This window comes from Daldinia decipiens, assembly GCF_022478715.1.
Source record: "Daldinia decipiens strain CBS 113046 unplaced genomic scaffold F4813scaffold_7, whole genome shotgun sequence".
NCBI lineage: Eukaryota > Fungi > Ascomycota > Sordariomycetes > Xylariales > Hypoxylaceae > Daldinia > Daldinia decipiens.
Window position 1 is genome coordinate 268,284 of NW_026054550.1, and position 17,873 is coordinate 286,156.

Consider the following 17,873-nt stretch of genomic DNA (forward strand, 5'->3'; position numbering starts at 1 on the left):
CCGCCGGATAGTTCTGGTTGGTCCCGTCGATCGTCCAAACATCCAACTTCTCTTCCCTCTACAAACAATCAGCGGACATCCAGCTTGGGACATCGCGCCCTCAGGAATCCTCCGCCATCGTCATTTATAGTTCGTCTATCCTTTCTTCTCACCACTTCCTTCTTATCAAATGGCCTTTTATTATAGCACCCCCATTGTTATCCCCCCGTTTTCCTCACGATCTCTTCCCCCTTTTAGAAACCTGTACACCTTGACCGAAGCTCATCTTCCTCTTACCATCATTCCGCTTTCCATGTCCACCCTCCAACAGCCGTGAACAAACTTTTTATGTCTTCCTTGCTCCCCAATTTACGGTTTGCTTATTGCAGAGCTCATGCTCCTGCCCATGCTCAGCTTCTCAATTTAGCTTGCCGATAAACATTATCTCGTGATCTTGCTAGACCAATACCTTTTATTCTTCTCATTGCTCACCCCCAAACATTATCAAGATGGTTTCTCTAACGGCAATCGCCTCGTCAAACAATAGGGAACAGATCCAACTCCAAATACAAGTAATCGGTATTACCTAACATCCGACAATTATCGCATATAGAAAACCAGCGTCTACGCCGTCGTCGTCGCCTTGTTAAAGGACATCAAGAACCCCTTTAATACAGCGCGAAACCGAGAATCTCGAAGCCAAGAATTGCCAATGCCAATTGTGTCGCAGTAAGCAGACAAGATGGACTCGTACTCGTATCGCGACGCTCCCGGTCGTTCTCCTCCCGATCGCGGTTGGAGTGGCCGTGATGATCGTGTCAAAGATGAGTCTCGCGACAGCTTCTACCGTGGTCGTTCACCTGGTGCGTTTACAATCACTTGCTGGTTTTTTTTCTTATTCATGCTACATCATATGCTAGTTGAACTATACTATGTCTTCGTTTCACATACTATTTCAAATGGCATTTTGTTCAAACTATATAGCTTCAAATTGGGACTGACTATAATAGGCCATGACCGCCCACGACGTAATCGATCGCGCTCCCCCCCACCAGTTGACCGCTACGAGCCCAGAGGACGTGGCCGAGAGGACCACACTAGGCCCCGTGACCAAGATGATAGACGACGCATTAATTCACCTCCGGCGAACATTGACCGTTATGTTCCCGGTCCAGGAGGCCCTCAGCCTCCTCAACCAACTGTGAACCCGTTGACAGATCCTGTCAGATTGCCTTTCCAAGTTGGATTCTCTTACTTTGGCGAATGGTGGCGAGCCAATGAAAAGATCAAAGAGGAGAAGGAGCGCGCCCGAACTGGTCGGAGACGCGACCCTGAACGACCTCGTAGAGACACGCAAGAAGATCGTGATAAAGAGAAGGCTAGAATCCAAGCTGCCTATGATGCATACAAGGAGGAGCTCCAAGCTAAGATGGCTAGAGCTTTCGTCGCCGAACATAAGAAGGAGCAATGGTTTCGCGAGCGTTACGTCCCCGAAGTCCGAGATCCCTTACGCAAGCAGATGAACGAATTCCGTCGCGGCGCGTATAGTCAATGGGAGCAGGATCTAGAGTCCGGCACGTTCGACGAGTTTTCTCTGGAGGGAATACCCAAGAGTGAAAGCAACGGGGCTGGTGGAGTTGTGGAAAAGGAAGAGGGTGAGGCCACGGCCGCCAACGAAGTTCTAGGAGTCGGCGATCTAGTTCCCGCAAACGGCAGCGATCTCCGGGACGAAAACTTATATCAGCCTACTCTCTTGATCAAGACAATTGCTCCTCACGTTAGCCGCCAAAATCTAGAAACTTTCTGCAAAGAGCATCTTGGAGAGGAGGAGGGTGGATTCAAGTGGCTATCCCTCAGCGATCCTAATCCCAGCAAAAGATACCATCGTATGGGCTGGGTAATGCTACATCCTTCATCCGAGACGGCAGCACCTGTTGATCGTGCGGATCCGAAGGACGAAGAGGAAGACGAGATGAAGGTCGAATCACCCGTAGCTACCACTACAGCTGACAAGGCCCTTGAGGCTATTAACGGTAAGACTGTCAAGGATGAAGTTCGTGGTGACTTTGTGTGTCATGTGGGTGTTCACAACCCCCCAAGCAATCCTCGCAAGAAGGCATTGTGGGATCTCTTCTCTGCTCCTGAAAGAATCGAGAAAGATCTCGGCCTTGCTCAGCGACTCGTCAATAAGTTCGAGGAGGATTTCGGTTCAGATTTCAATGCCACACTTAGGATTGAAGAAAGAGTAGAAACCTTACGCAGCGCTGGAAGTTTACAGCCAGCTATATCATCACCGACAGCAAAGAGGGTTAAGAAGGATCGTAATCTTGACTTTGATGAGGCAATGGATGATGGTGAAGAAGGTGAAATGGGCGAGTCTGACGAAGAGGGTGCCATAGATGATGAAGTCGACGACGAAGACATTCTGGTAAAGAAGAAGCAGCTCGATCTTATGATTGAGTATCTTCGCCGAGTCTTCAACTTCTGCTTCTTCTGTGTTTTTGAGAGCGACTCTATTCACGAATTGACACGAAAGTGTCCTGGTGGCCATCTTCGTCGACCCCGAAGCACACTCTCTTCCGCTGCTAAGAATGTTGCACGGGCCAGTGCCAGTGGAGAAGCATTTCCTTCTAAGAAACCTAAGGAATCGAAGGAGGAGGAAGAAGAAGGCGAAGCGCCTGAGCCTGATCGCAAATTCCGTAACGCATCTTCTAAATCTGAGCAGCAGCTTGAGCGTGCGTACAAGTGGGTTAAGACTTTTGAGGACAAGATTATGCAAATCCTCGAGCCTGAATCAGTAGACATTCGTAAACTCGGCGGTAAATCTACCGAGGATGCCCTCAATGACGAACTCTCCAAATTCGTCAAGCAAGAAGATGAGCACAAATGGAGATGCAAGGTTCCCGAGTGCACGAAGCTCTTCAAAGAGGATCACTTTTGGAAGAAGCACGTGGAGAAGCGCCATGCTGATTGGCTAGAGGTTATGAAGCAGGAGGTAATACACATTCAGTACTGTTCGATGATAAAAGAGCCGCAACTAACCATGAATTTAGTTTGACCTTATCAACGCATATGTTCTTGATCCTGCTCACATTGCGCCTTCGAGGACTGATGCCAATAGCAATGGCCATTTCCCGCCCTCCAATGGTCAAACTCAACAGGGTACTCCCCGCGGATTTAATCTCCAGAATTTCGCCATGAACAATATGGTTCCACAGTTCCCCGGCTTTCCCAGCATTCCTGGGATGCCTCCGCTGTTCACGGGTAATCACAGTGTCCAACCCCCCGGATGGGCTGCAGGAGGCGAGGAACGTGGTACTGGCCCTATCCGTCGTGGCGGTGCTAATTCCGGACGTTTTCAAAACCGCACCGGCCCGTATGACAGGCGTCAACAACAGGGACGTTGGGGCCAGGATGGACAGGGTGCAGGCCGCGGTAGGGGTGGAGCCGGTCGCTGGGGCGATGGTGCCGCAGGCGGAGCAGCCGTCGGTCCTCGTGAAGCCGTTCAAGGCCGTAGCCTCAAGAGCTACGAAGATCTCGACCACGTCGCAGGTGGAGGCGGTGGTGAACTGAACTACTAAACTCTCAACTCCCCAACAATTACCTGGGTTGAGTACGAGGTTGATAACCTCGCGCCCATTATGCTTTACTAATCTGTAGGAAGCCAGGTTTGCCTCTAAAAAGTCAAGCTCACTTGCTATTTATTGTACCATCAGATGAAATTCGATGGGCATCGGATCGTTTTCCTTTCTCTTGTGACAAAATACTGACAATGCACCCACTACCTTATTGTCTCCATCGACAAGGCAATCTAGCCTAATGCCTTACGGTCTATTCAGTGTTCACCACACCCTCTCTCTGAAGGTGAAAAGACGATCGCCTAATTTGCCATTTACGACGACGGTCACTTGACATTCCTGGAAGGAAGAAACGGACTCTGGCATATTACGATTACGGCATCCCCTTGTTGAGACAACCCGATAGTTTATCTAGATAGCTAGATATTCGCTTTTAGATTATTCACGTAATGAATTGTACAGTACACACGCATTATTGCAAACTTGTTGAATTCTCTGGCTGTGCCTTTTTATATTTGTGCTGTGTTTGAACTGAGCCTACTAACTACCTACTTACCACTGCTAACCTACACTTTGGAAGATGAGTGGGAGAGTTTAGTAAGGCTCGTGCTCATACATGCTGCTGCTACATTACGATGGTGGTGTAAGCTTGGTGTGTTGTGCATTTAGATATATTCATCTCTAAGTTATTTTGATATCTCGATTTCAGCAGTCCTCTCTTAGAGACGTTTTATTCCCAGACGGCAATGCCTTTACAGCCTGTATTCCTACGCAGATACCATATGCAGCCAAGCTACAGTTACGTACCTTAGCTATATAATTCCTCTCAGCACGTGGATTGTCGGCAATCCCGCATGCGGAGTACATCACAGGATCGAAGCTGCTACGACTTTTCCCTCCGGTCTATTCGTATAACGAGGGCATCGGATTCTTAAAGGTCAGTTAGTTAGTTAGTTAGTTAGTTAGTTAGTGTGTAGGTACTGCATATCTTTAGCTATTTTCGACGAGATAACCTACTTGACCTACAGGTTCTCCCTTTCGCTGGCGGGTCTATTTTCTACCAATACCATGTTATAGACTAGACGCGCGGAGTAGCGGTCAGGAGAGATGGGAGAGCAGGTAAGGTAAGTAACTACCTATTTGCTTACCCCAGGTACCTCATATACCGACACGTACGTCGAGCTCATAGACGGACTCGTGGATGGTCGAAGGAGCAAGCTATATTCTTGGTATTGGTATGACATGCAGAGCGTCCAAGTAGCGGTCAGTCGGTAGTAGGAAGTACAGTCGCATGGCAGATCCTCCGGCGATGTGAATTTATTGTTCTCCGGCATGGTTGTCGGCGAGCAGAGGAGCGAGCGAACGAGCGGGTGGGTGGATTGATATTTCGGACACGTGCGGCGCGGCGAGATAGTGCATATGTAGGTAGGTAGTTAATAGGCTATATAACTAAACATATTATGTATATGCGTACCTAAAGTATGCATCTCGAATCGCCGAGGTCCTATAATACTCCGAGCATGCAGTGCCTTAACATGTACCTAAGTAAGGTATCAAGACTTACTTACTTGCGATGGAGCGCGGTACGTCGCATATATCACAAACGTAGTGTAACACGCGGGAGGCAGTGTCTGCCTATGTCCATGTGTATCCAATATATATAAGAACAGCGCTGAGAGATTATACCAAATGGCGCTTTCCCCTAATAAAAAGGGGGGATGGTTGGCCGGGTATGGCCGAGACATTACTATATACGCTTACTATCCCCCCGCTCCCCCATCCGTGCGATACGACTTTGCAGGACCTCCTCTATTGGCAGCAATGCCGGAGTCCGACGTCGCACGGCGACACAGAGGGGAAATGGGTACCCAAAATCGAAGCCCGTGGCTTATAAATATATTCGGTCGCCGACCCGGGCTGAGCATTATCGCCCGACTACCTACTTCACATACCCACCACATTCGTGATATCCCGTCTTTGGTTCGACCGTCTTGTGAGTATCGCTGATCTCTTTACGTATGTATCTTCATGATCCCCTGCTCAATAAGACGAATACTCAACGTGCGCTACGCCGTTCTTCTCTAAATCCGGGCTTTATTGAGTAGGTACTGGTTGTAGAGTTGTTCCCCTTACCCTCCTCTTAGATGAACTATACTAGCCTTGATAGATTGACTCGCTCACCTTTCGGGAATAAGCGAGCTAAATCAGTTGCCTGGCTGTTACCAATGAGTAGGAGCGTAGTAGATGAAACTACAACGCGAAGCAATCACTAGTACCCATGCTTGCAACCAAGGTTCCTAACCTATCGGATAGTCTATTCCGAGGGAATATGACCCTCACAGAAGGACACGACTCTTGAATGGTTGGATTACCCTATGATCGCGGCGACGCCTGCTCCTCCAGCAAACATAGCAGCTACAGTGACAAAGCTTGAGATGGAGAGAAGCGATATGCCGGAAATCCCATGACCGGACGTGCAGCCGCCTGCCATTCTCGACCCGACTGCGAGGAGCATGCCACCAAGAATTGCTCTAATGGGCTCGATAGTGATGTCGGATGTCACACGTGTCGTCGGTGATGCCAGAGAAATGGCTAGTGCCCCTGTGATCATACCTGTAGCGAGCGCAATAGCGCTGTGTGACTTCGGCATATCTCTTTGCCCTGCTGCCCACCAGAAATAGTCGCCGACTTCCTCGAAAGAGCTTGAAGTTCCTAGAAGAGACTTTCGTGTCACGATGGAAACCGTTTGGGCACCCGCAATCAAGATACCACCTGTGACTGGACCTACCAACCCGCCGGATTCAGGGGAAGCAAGATAGACTATCGTTGCAACGGCACTCGCAAACAAGGTCTCTACCACAACAAGTACGCCCAGGTGGCTTGTACCTATCCACTTGTCTAAAGTTAAGTGGTAGTGGCCTTTACCATCCGATGACTCTGTACTTGACTTCGCCCTGTTGCGAAAAGCCGGCCGCAGGAAACCCGACCAGATTATGCCACCAAGTATCCCTCCGCCGAGCGTATAGAGGCCAGAGCGGATACCATCCCCTACTTGCGCAAAGACGGTCCCCGGGCAGGAACCAGAAACGGTCAAGCCAGCACCCAAAATCAAACCCCCTATTATGTTTCCATCAAGAGCACCAAATATGCCAAGTGTCGAATAGTCTCGCGGATTCAAGCGGAGATAACCTAGCTGTTGTAACGCGTGGACAAGGAGACTATTTTAGCGGTTAGCCATTTCTTACACCACGCCCTTGAGAAAGTAACGATGATGTTTTATCACGGAAAAATATATTCTTACGTGCTGGTACCGGAAGCTGTTAGGAATGTAACAACCATGTGCCAGTTCTGAAAGGTCATTTGCTCGACGATGACGTTCGGTGGGTGAATCGCCGCTGCTGTTAGAGCAGCACCGAAGGCGACGCCAGATATGAAAGGTTTGGACATGTTCTCAGATACCAGCGTGTAACGTCTTCGATGCAGAACAAGTTGCTATAGTAGGAATAGTTGGAAAGGGTGGGCGAAGAATCGTCAGTGGCGAATTTGAACTTGAAAAGCTCGATAGTATGTTATTATATTCGAGTCATATTGTATAGTTGAGTCGGCGACTCTAGTCCATTCAAAGCTTTGTTTCCATCAAAGACCCTTCTCCGTTTAATCTAGACATCCTAGAAAAGGACCCGCAACGGATGTAGAGATGGGTACGCAAACAACATGGTGACCTAGCAGCCTTAGGGAACTTTCCCTTATTTCCCATATCCATGTCCTCCCGCTGCACGAGTCCCATGGTCAATTTCAACGGTCGGCGACGCTAGTGTAGCAGCATCTATTGCATATCGACATATAATTCCATGCTATATTGGTGCCATATTGACCTCCTATTTTCCTCTATACGTTCTGACTGGATAGTTACTTCCCTGGATGCTATCAGTCGAGAGTCCTATGTTCCCTCTTCAGACTCGAGGATGGCACGTTATGCGCAGGGGGGGGGGTGAACGGATGGTTGCACGCGGGGACTTCTACACGACTTCGAAATCCTCCTCGAATTATTTAATCCATGTTTCGAGAACGTTATTGTGAAACGCTAAGATTTTAGCCCGAGGACCCGGAATTTGGCTCAAGGCTGATGAGTAGGTATATACGTATTAGTGTATATACTGTAGTAGACGGCGATCACTAGGAGTTAAGGGTATCGGGGATCTCGCATGGATCTTATCCGTGCGCCTCGCCGAAGTGAGTGGGGATATCGGCTCAGAATTATGGGCCTTTAGCCTTGGATCGAATTATGGATCTCAAGTTCCCAGGTGGTGGACTTGTTAATTAGTCTTCTTCGTCTAATTCATCTATAACATAGGTATGTAACCTACATATGTCTACCGTCTTCGCGGATATGTTCGTAGCTTTGCGTGAGAGTTGAATGAGTTTTCGCCAAGCTTAGTTTGCTAACTCTTAGATCATCGACCGTCGGTATTATGCAACCTTTGGAGTCAAACTAACGAACCCAAAGACTCGGAACCGTGATTGATATTGCAGGATACACGTGCTTGTCTCGGTCGCATTAAGATAGTAAAGCCCGACTATGTAGAGCGTCTGGTTACGGACGTCACGTCTCGCCTATTTCTGGAAATAGAACGTTGAGAAGACTTGGCAGCAAGATAGAACAATGCCACGGTATTTGGTATTGACGATCACTACCATAGCTAGGCCTGAAGAAATGAATGTTAGCCACACAGGGTTAGAGGGTTTAATCAAGGAGCCATGGCCGTTTTCGGACCTCGAGCCGAATGCGAATTCCAGGATATGGACACGATGTCTTTGTTTTTACAGGAACGAAGTCTAATCCGATTAAGAAAAAGGCAAGTTTCATATGAACCTAGGAGGTACCTAAAGTAATATCTTCTTTCTATGTACATAGGTGCTCCTTCCAGCTTCGAACATCTCGATATACCCAGCAGGTACGATGGAAAGCAAAGCTCCTATAGAAAGCGCTAAGTACCTAGGTTGCCTATATATATGTACCTACCTGCCTCTTATATCTGAAATAACCTTATTTTACCCCACCAAAATTACGTAGCTCAGACTAGACACGCATATAGGTATCTATAGAATTGCGGGTGTTTATTTATACCTAGGTAGGCTGGCGGTACCGAGGTTTTATAGCACCCCGCGGGGAAAGATTAGCCCAATATCGTAAATGACGTCCCAGAGCTGACAAATTAGAGCCTTAGAATATAGCAGCTCTTAACCCGATTAGATGCACCCTTACCTACCTAAGGTAGCTCTATAGACCTCCTTCTAGGTTATAGCTTACTCATACAATATATAACTATAACTATTGCCAATTACCAATAACCTTAGCACTTATAGAAAGCACAACTCCCAATGTCCGCCCTTACGTCGATGTAGCATCTCTCGATTTATTTGAATTGCAGTATCCATGATAGTAGCCACCACCATTGTAATCGTACAGCCAGCCACTAACAAAATCCCGCCCAAGATGCCACAGGCTCTCACCATCAAGAAAGTCGACGGCAAGCCCGGCCAAGTCTATTACCCGTAATCCCCCCCCCCCCTTTTTTTTTTTCCCCCTCCATTCCCTCACACCACCACACCACACCACACACCAAACTAACACCCCTCCCAGCCTCCAAATCGTCCAAGTCCCCAAGCCCAAACCCGGCCCCAACGAGGTCCTAGTCCGGATCCACACCGCGGCCCTCAACCACCGCGACTTCTTCATCCGGCAACACCTCTACCCCGCCATATCCTTCACCAACCCCCTCCTCGCAGACGGTTTCGGCACCGTCGTCGAGTCCGGCCCCGGCCCACAATCCGCCCCCCTCCTCGGCAAGCAAGTCGTCCTGACCCCGTCCCGCGGCTGGGCCAGCTCGCCCGCGGGCCCCGAGGACCCGAGCAGGTTTAGCGTCATAGGCGGCACCACGCTGTACGCCGCCGGCACCGGCCAGGACTACGTCCTCGTGCCCGCCGACGAAGTCGAGCTCGCCCCGCCGCACCTGTCCGCCCCCGAAGCCGCCGCCTTCCCGCTCGTCGGGCTGACCGCCTGGCGCGCCCTCGTGACCAAGGGCTTCGCCGGCGACGCGAGCCGCCACGTCGCCGCCGGCCGGAACGTCCTCGTCACCGGCATCGGCGGCGGCGTCGCGCTCTGCACCCTGCAGTTTGCCACCGCGCTCGGCTGCAACGTCTACGTGACGTCGGGCGACGCCTCGAAGCTGGAGCGCGCGCGCGCCCTGGGCGCCAAGGGCGGCGTGTCGTACAAGGAACCGGGGTGGGAGAAGCAGCTGGCAACGCTGCTGCCCGCGTCGCGGCCGTACTTGGATCTGGTCGTCGACGGCGCGGGAGGGGATGTTGTGGCCAAGACGGTGCGGCTGTTGAAGGCGGGGGGTGTGATATCGATCTACGGGATGACCGTCGGGCCTAAGATGGACTGGCTGATGCAGGCCGTTATGAAGAACGTCGATCTCCGGGGCACGACGATGGGGTCGCGCGCCGAGTTTCGGGACATGGTGGAATTCGTACGGAAGCACCAGATACGACCTGTTGTGAGCCGTGTAGTCAAAGGCCTCGACAACTTAAAGGCTCTCGATGATCTATTCGAGGACATAAGACATGGGAAGCAGTTTGGTAAACTTGTCATAGAAATATCCTCGCCCGATGAAGAGGCGGGCTCTAAACTATAAATCAAAGCCTGGGTTATCAAGTCAACGCGTTGCAATAATTAACAGTATTTCTCTCCTAAGAGAATCGTACAGGATCACATCCAGTGATCCGAGTAGCCAAACCATAGTAGCTAAGTTTTAGAGGTGCGAATTACATGCATATTTTTGTAATCATTGTTTTAATTTGTGCTATCCCTGTTTTCAGTCTCCGCCCGCCCGTTCCGCGTACCAACAGACGCTGGGGCTATTTCGCCAGGGTGGCTCATAAATAGTAATACAGTGACATGACATTCTCCAGGCCTGTGGTTATCGGAGACCACAACGTACAAAGCCAATCCCGGGTTCTGTAGGACCCTCGAGCCACAAAGTTCTGTCCTCGTTCCTAGACTCTCATCTCCTTTGCTCCTAGTATCTAGGCTTTATCCCTATTAGACACAGGGTCAAAAAGATCCCTCTCGCCAAACGCCGGCCGCCTTTCCTGTCATCACTGACGTACCGAAACCAAACCATGCTAGTACGTAAATAGGGTCCCGAGAAGAAAATAGTAGATTATTGGTCTTATCATGCCTCCTCATCTGATCGGCCTTGGCCCTGCCCGCCACCGCCCTTTAGGTTCGGGGAGAGACTGATAGCAATCTTCCTTGGTGCGTTTGCCGCTTCCCTGGCACCCGAGATACTCCTCTTCTTGCGAAGAACTCCGGATACGCCCGACGCGCTGGAACTAGCGGTCGAGCTATTTCGACGTTTGTGTTGGACCATCTTACTCAGGTCATCTTCCTCGTCTTCTTCGCGTCGGCGTTTCTCGGACAGGCGTTCTGGTGGAGGCGCAACATCTCCAGAATTATCATCTGTTTTCTTGGACCCGTCATCTTGTCTGTCCTCGTCAGCCGAGAGCGCCCCGGCATCCAAGTTCTCATCGCCCTCCTCGTCGGAGGCATAATCAACCAGGGGTTTTGCGTTTGATTCTCCATTTGTGCATGTCGTTCGATTTCCTGGTTTCGTCTGCATGTCTTCTTCGTCGTCAGACGTGTTCCAATACTCTTCCTCGGCCTGGTCCATAGCAATGTGTTCCATTAACGCTCCGGTCTTAGGGTTAATTATGTTTGCCCGTCTTCTCGGCTCGTCGTCCACTTCTATGAAGTAGTCCATATTAGCACTGAATCCCCCAGTCTGATCGTATCGCGTAATCAAGGTCCTAAAGAGATCCATGTAGGTAAGCCTCTGAACCTTGTCTCGGTAGTTCTCAACAATATGCTTGACTAAGTCCTTGACATTTTCTTTCCTGACGAATTCGAAGAATTCCAAACATGCAGAACTAAGTAAATTGTCTCTTGGCATAGTTTCAATGAGGACGTCGAGGACTGGACCGATAACCTTCTTTTCTGACACATGTTTTACGTAGAATTCGTCTTGTAGGCCAATTAGCTGTCGAAGGAACCGGATAGCAACTAAAAGAGGGTTAGCATCCCCAAGACAAATACGTGGTATCTAAGAAACTCACTAAGTTTTAGGAATTTCTCCGGGCAACTCAGAAGTTGGCTGATGCGGGAAACGATGTCGTTATTCAAGACGAAGAATTTGCTGCGGTGTTGATGTTGACGGATGAAGAAACAGAGAATTTCGATAAGATATGTGAAGATAGAGGCCTGCTGAACTGAAAACTCCATGTTTGTTCGACCCTCTAGGTTTATTAGGGGTTGGAATAGTCTCGAGGCTGACCTCTCGTAGAAGGTGTTGAGAAAATTATCCTGCTGCGGGTCTGCGCTTGGCGGTATTCTGGATGCGGCTCGAACACCATACTCGCCATTGGCCTTCGTAAACGCCTCCTGTTGTACTGGCGGACCTTGGTCAAGCAGTACCTTTAGAGCATCGGATATCTGCGACTTAACCCCTAAATCAACTTCGACCAAGAGCAAGTCGATAAGCGAGTCCGTCAAAGGTGGCTGTTTCTCTTGAAGCTGCCGGTATATCATAGCCCTTATCATCTGCGGGTCGTGATCGATCATAGACACCAGAATATCAGTCGCACCAACTCTCACTGCTACATCGCCGTGTCGCAGGCCAAAGTTAATGACTTGAAGAAGGCCATTAGCGAGAAAGTTGTTGTACAGAGTCTGGCGAGCTGGCGGCTGTAAGTTTTTAGCAATGGCGCAACATTGCTGTATGAATAGCACTGCCTCCTTCTTACGCCTGGGGTCGGTTTGAGGGGACTTGAATATATTAAATAGCTCGGCAAGGAAAGCCGCATTCGACTGGAGATGTTGTACGATATCGACCTGATTGAAGAAGATAAGTGAGTTCAATACCGAGAAGGTGTTATCGTCCAGAATACGCGCTAGGACGACATCCTTCAAATACTGAAGCCGATACGTTTGATGTATCTTCTTTAGTATCTGGATGTCCTCGATTTGCACAACCTCCTTAAAGCGGCCCTCCCCTTCCAACCATTGCCGATGATTGGCCTTGTGGCTCGGGAAATCCGGATCATATTCCAACGCGCCGACAACGCCGATTACACTTTCGTCCGATACGGCGTGCTCTATAATGCTAGTATCGTTGAGAAGAATAATAATCTTCATAATATTGCAAAGGCGATGCAAATCGTTGAGGCTTTCGAGATCCTCCGCGTCGGAAACCAGGGGGATCAGCTTGCCGATATAATCTTCTGCCAGGACGTATTTGGTGAGAGCATCGCGGCCATTTATCGTCCCACTAAGTCCACGCATTTGCGATTCTATTTCGGCGAGGTTTGCCATGGAAGCCGGGGGGAGAGAAATCGGGTTTAGGCCGTCCATGGCGAGATCATCAGATAGGCTGTCGTCTACGCGAGACTAGATTAGCGATCTATTAGTGAATAGAGGCGAATCAATGTATATATATATACCTGGCGCATTCACGGACTGATATTGCTGCTGGATACTATTAATGAACTTCCTACAATATGTTTAGTCACTATTTTCCTCCATGGATATATCAGAAGCAAGTGCTTGCAGTTAGCCATACCATATCATGGCGCAGCCTTCAGCTTCCTGAAAGCTGAGAGCCATGTCGACGCCATTGGTAGGTTCGGTCCAGACAATCAGGGTTTCTAAAGAGATAACTGTCAATAATCATGCACCTCGTAGCAAGTTTTTATGTTGAGCCATTAGCGTACCCTGCTGTTTGTGGAAGCCATCTTCCTTACAAATTCTCGTCTCCAGCAATACGCGATCCGGTTGGTCTTCAGACTCGACAATTACTCGTGGATCTCTTTGGTGGCCATCTTCGGACTAGAGGCAATGACGATCAGCATGTTAGCAACGATAGAATACAGGAGACAGGAAAGAAAGCCGATGCGATGGAACAGCAATGTTGGCGCAAAGCGCGTCGCGAGTTGAGAGATGCTTACAATATTGAGAGCAGCGGTGCAAAAGCCTGTACCCCGATCGAACCAGTCATTATTGCGCAGCTCGTAGACCTTTACTCGTTTCTTATCCGTCGACGGATGAGGCACAGGCTGTGCCGCCATCGTCAACGGTACGTCAGATTCGACGTCGACAGCCAGACGATTATACTGCAGAAGATCTGGTGCAAGATCTAAATGTTGTTGAAGAGATAATTCGGTGTCGGCCTGGCTGAGGAGGGTAAGCGCTGCCACTTTTTCCTCAAGATAGGCGCGCTAATTGACGGGCGCGCACGCGACAAATCTATGCTCGGAGGGGGATGGCAAGGTGAAGACGGAACTATCAAATTAAAAAAGGGACGCGGGGGCCGAAAATGAAAGCAAGGCGTAACGGACGATTGATTAGGAACAAGCAAAGATGGGGCTTTGTGGCTCGTGGTGGGTTGGATGGTTGGATGGGTGGATGGTGGACAGCGGATGATGAATATGGTTTGAGACGATATGAGGCGACGTGAGATGGAGATGTGAATGTCGAGAAAGCGTCGGGCTACCTAGTGTAGACAAGGCAGCCAGGTTAGGATTATCCTCCCCGTGCGACAGGGTCTAGATTGGTTTCGCCTAGGGTGGGTGGGGAGGGACCTCTTTTTTGCTTTGGGGGGAAGGGACGTGCCCAGATTGGACTGTGACGTATTTTTTAGTTTTTAGTTTTTTTGGGTGAGGCGCCAGAGACAAGACGGAAATTGCGACAACGGGAGTTATAGAAATGATGATCAGATTATAATAATCAAGTCAAAATAAGAATCAGACAAAAATGCAGAAAGACAGAATATTATCAATAATCCCAAGTTTCAACGTATACATGTCTACATATCCGTTACATGAAGGAAGGTATCAAAAATACGACCTGCGGTAACGGTAAATGCTGCTGTTGTTTTTAAAGTCGGGATTTTTTGGAGCTTTCGGACTGCTGCTTGAATATGTACATACATACCACCTATGACATGGTCCGTGCATGGTGGAACAGCAGGGGGCATACTGGGAAATTGGGTACCCAAATACCTAAATATCTTGGCAGAGGGGCGCTTAACAAGCTACCTAGGTACCTAGGTACTACATGTATAAATATGTACCTGACCTACCTATACCCGACTGCAGGTAGGCAAGTATTGTACCTATTGATAGAATATAGCGTGGATTAGGTAAGATATAATGACTTAAATGCGCCACACATATCGAAACAGGTGTATACTCTTACCTCTTTACATCTTCATAGGTGCTTTTCAACTAACTCTTTAAATCTCAAAACCCTCCATAATTTTCGTCGCCTAGCGTGGCTAATTTGATCGACGGCAATGTTCATGCACAATTATTCAACACATAACGCTAATTCTGCCCAGTTATTATTCTATCTTATGTGACGCTTTGCCCAAGACACATGGACATGCAATACTCAAGTTTCTAAATTTGGAACTAGGTATCCAAAGAAGTTCAATATCCCTTGTCAAGTCCAACTAAACGTATAATATAACAAACTGGCAACTAACGATATCATAACCTCTCCGTCTGTATTAGAATAGAAACCTGTTGTGTGGAGCTCTGGGTTTTAACAGGAAAGTATCTTGGCTTGAATGCTTGGGCCAATTCTGTCGTAAATCCCAATGTCTGTTATTGTTTGGCCGGTTCAGGCGACAGGTCCGAAGTTGCTGTGTCACCATATCGATTAATGTCAAAAACTCCCGCCACGAACTTTGTTGGAATTTCATTTGCTCCCTTCCCTCCATCATCAAGACGCGTAACACGCCCAAAAATCTGTGATATGCCTCGTCTGGCCCCCTTAAGTTTGATTTCATAGAGTTTGCGAATTGAACTCTTTGGTTTTGCCTTGCTTGGATGGATAACTGAGTACTGCGGCGCATTTCGTTCAAGTGATCTCTGGTCCCCGCCCGCATCAACGCCTCCCGCCAATGAATATAACGGTTAATAAAGTCTATCGACCACCTGAATACCTCTCTAATGGCCCCTGGGAGATTGGTCCAGTTCGCAAGATAAACTAGATAACAACATTAGAACTAAGTCGAAATATGGAGGTGGTCATGAATTTACGTACCCAATCGCCGACCCTCCCTAACACCTAGCCGGTAAACATCGAAAAATAATGCTCTGTGAACAGGTATAAACCACTTTGACTCAGCTAGTAGACAGTCGTCCTGCAACGAGGAAGTGTGAACTATCTCGTTGGCGTGATCTCCGGCCTCTCTAAAAGCCCTCTGGTCTGCTCTCATCCAGTGGTCTGGGTCGTCACGCAGATAATGATTCAAGTATCGGTAACGAACTTCAGCCCACCTATCAGCCCATCCCAAGACACGGGCCAGCGTGTGTGCTTTAGTCTCGTCGTCTCTCAGAATTCGCCCTCGAAAGTGCTCGTAGAACATATGCGTTATCCAGTCTTCAAGATTGTTTGGGTTGTCCCAGACCACCCTCGCCAGCTCAATAACAGCGTCCCATTCAGCTATAAGAGCTGCCGCGTTATCATTTCCTTGTAGCCTGGTTTCTGATATCCCAGCGTTTGATACCACGTAGTCCTTCCCAAGGTTTTGCCTACTTGTGAAGGCATTTCGAACAAGAGGCCCAACGTCCTGATCTTCGCTTATACCCTTCAGGTACAAGAGCAGGTTATAGCGATTCGCAGGTTGTGGTGGGCCTATTTTCCCTGCTCCTGCAGATGCTTTCCAGCGTGAACCGTCTGCTAGCAAAAATCGTGAACTAGGCCGCGGGCCATAGTCGACTACATGTCTAAAAATTACATTAGCCTATATACAACTATGATAGTGAAGGATTGACTTACGTTGTCTTACTAAGTGGAGGCGGCCGTTCCATCTTGATAATGTTCCCTCGAGATCTCTATAATGCTACAAGGCGAACTTAAAGGCCAATGTAGGGTCGTGAGAAGTTCGTAAATACTAACAAAAGGAGCATGTTGCAAAGATGGAGGGACTCGAGATTTAGAGCTACTTTGAATATTCTATATGCACAAAGGGGCACTATCGAATTGTCCGCAATGATAGCGAGGTGTCGCATTTGGTTAGTCTTATTGTCTAAACATCCGCATTTGGTACAACATTCTTTTATAAGGAAATGCTGCTGATCTTCCCCGAAAGTAGAATATCAGAAGTTGAAGGAAATGGCATAAGTAGTTGCGGTAGTTGCAGCTATAAAGCATATTGCGGGATACGTGATATTATAGACTTAGCTTTGCTTTAAGTGATGGCATAGAACCAACTACCTATCTCAGCCGGAAGGAGTCGGCCCCCCCTTTCTATGGTGTAAATATCAATTTGGTATAACGTCTCAAGAAACTGAATTAGCAAGTATTCTCATGTTCTTTCAGGGAACATTGGTCGAATAAGGCTTTTAACATATACCATGCCTTGTTACACAATATTAAACCCTCCGAAAACTAGATCCTTCTTTAAAGCTTGAGCCGTTTCTAATTGGGTAAATAGGTATTTTAAGCATGCGTTATCTTATTTATATATGAGGCAAATTCGACGTTGTTCAATATATCAATATTAGGTTAGGTAGTTTATTAAGTATCTGCCCAAATTGGTTTCTGAAAACTATCCTACTTAGAATCCTTATAACTAAGATACGAATAATAAAGTATAGGCATTGATATTTAGATCTATACAAATCGTGTGACACTCTTTTGAAGACAAGTGTTTCTATACCTAATACATGTAGTGTCTGTAACTGTGGGGTTAGAATACCTCGATTATCTACCTAACATAAGGTATTTTGCATTTATGTGTAGATACCTACATGAAGGTACCTTGCATGCATCTGAATATGTACAGGTACCTTAGGTACTTACACCCCACTCCTATTCAACGCCTCATCTCCTTATTATTCAACTTTTAAAGTGATAACTTCAGCTTCGCTTGACCTTTGAGAATTGTTACTCATAAGCTCCAGTTCCATTATCGTCGATTATCACATTGCTACTTAACCGTGATCAGTAGTAATACTGGTTGGGGGCTGATTAGTTCGCTAATATGCTTGCCAATGTGTCATTGAAACATTGGAGGCATTTTGCGAACCCACGAGTCTGGATATATATCGTCATGCTTGAAGTGACTGCATAAGGTGAGTGGAGTTATAGATCATATAGTACAGGAAAGCCAATAGATGCCTACTTCTGTACTCTTGCAGCATAGTTCCTCCGAGGCGGTGGCCGAAATACGAACTCTGGGTCGTCTA

General features: G+C 48.1%; 5 protein-coding genes across 5 annotated transcripts; 2 read left to right on the forward strand and 3 right to left on the reverse strand.

Moving 5' to 3' along the window:
• Positions 1-2: 2 nt before the first annotated feature.
• F4813DRAFT_350845 (uncharacterized protein) lies at positions 3-4,030 on the forward strand. The gene is made up of 3 exons (XM_049242342.1): positions 3-842; positions 990-2,974; positions 3,033-4,030. Exons 1-3 carry the CDS (start codon positions 722-724, stop codon positions 3,558-3,560), a joined length of 2,634 nt encoding a protein of 877 aa, XP_049102028.1. The 5' UTR covers positions 3-721; the 3' UTR covers positions 3,561-4,030.
• A 1,691-nt stretch (positions 4,031-5,721) lies between these two features.
• Positions 5,722-7,090, reverse strand: F4813DRAFT_312139 (uncharacterized protein). Its single transcript, XM_049240888.1, has 2 exons — positions 6,859-7,090; positions 5,722-6,775 (listed from the first exon to the last, which is right to left on the reverse strand). Exons 1-2 carry the CDS (start codon positions 7,002-7,004, stop codon positions 5,926-5,928), a joined length of 996 nt encoding a protein of 331 aa, XP_049102029.1. The 5' UTR covers positions 7,005-7,090; the 3' UTR covers positions 5,722-5,925.
• Positions 7,091-9,054: 1,964 nt separating this feature from the next.
• On the forward strand, positions 9,055-10,255 carry F4813DRAFT_386936 (NAD(P)-binding protein; the record flags this gene model as incomplete). Its single annotated transcript, XM_049246490.1, has 2 exons — positions 9,055-9,113; positions 9,202-10,255. 2 exons carry the CDS (start codon positions 9,055-9,057, stop codon positions 10,253-10,255), a joined length of 1,113 nt encoding a protein of 370 aa, XP_049102030.1.
• A 138-nt stretch (positions 10,256-10,393) lies between these two features.
• On the reverse strand, positions 10,394-14,295 carry F4813DRAFT_350857 (DUF625-domain-containing protein). The gene is made up of 6 exons (XM_049242343.1): positions 13,623-14,295; positions 13,389-13,503; positions 13,238-13,322; positions 13,119-13,168; positions 11,736-13,055; positions 10,394-11,682 (listed from the first exon to the last, which is right to left on the reverse strand). Exons 1-6 carry the CDS (start codon positions 13,740-13,742, stop codon positions 10,796-10,798), a joined length of 2,577 nt encoding a protein of 858 aa, XP_049102031.1. The 5' UTR covers positions 13,743-14,295; the 3' UTR covers positions 10,394-10,795.
• Positions 14,296-14,876: 581 nt separating this feature from the next.
• Positions 14,877-16,716, reverse strand: F4813DRAFT_350858 (uncharacterized protein). Its single transcript, XM_049242344.1, has 3 exons — positions 16,462-16,716; positions 15,724-16,409; positions 14,877-15,666 (listed from the first exon to the last, which is right to left on the reverse strand). Exons 1-3 carry the CDS (start codon positions 16,491-16,493, stop codon positions 15,185-15,187), a joined length of 1,200 nt encoding a protein of 399 aa, XP_049102032.1. The 5' UTR covers positions 16,494-16,716; the 3' UTR covers positions 14,877-15,184.
• Between the last annotated feature and the right edge of the window lie 1,157 nt (positions 16,717-17,873).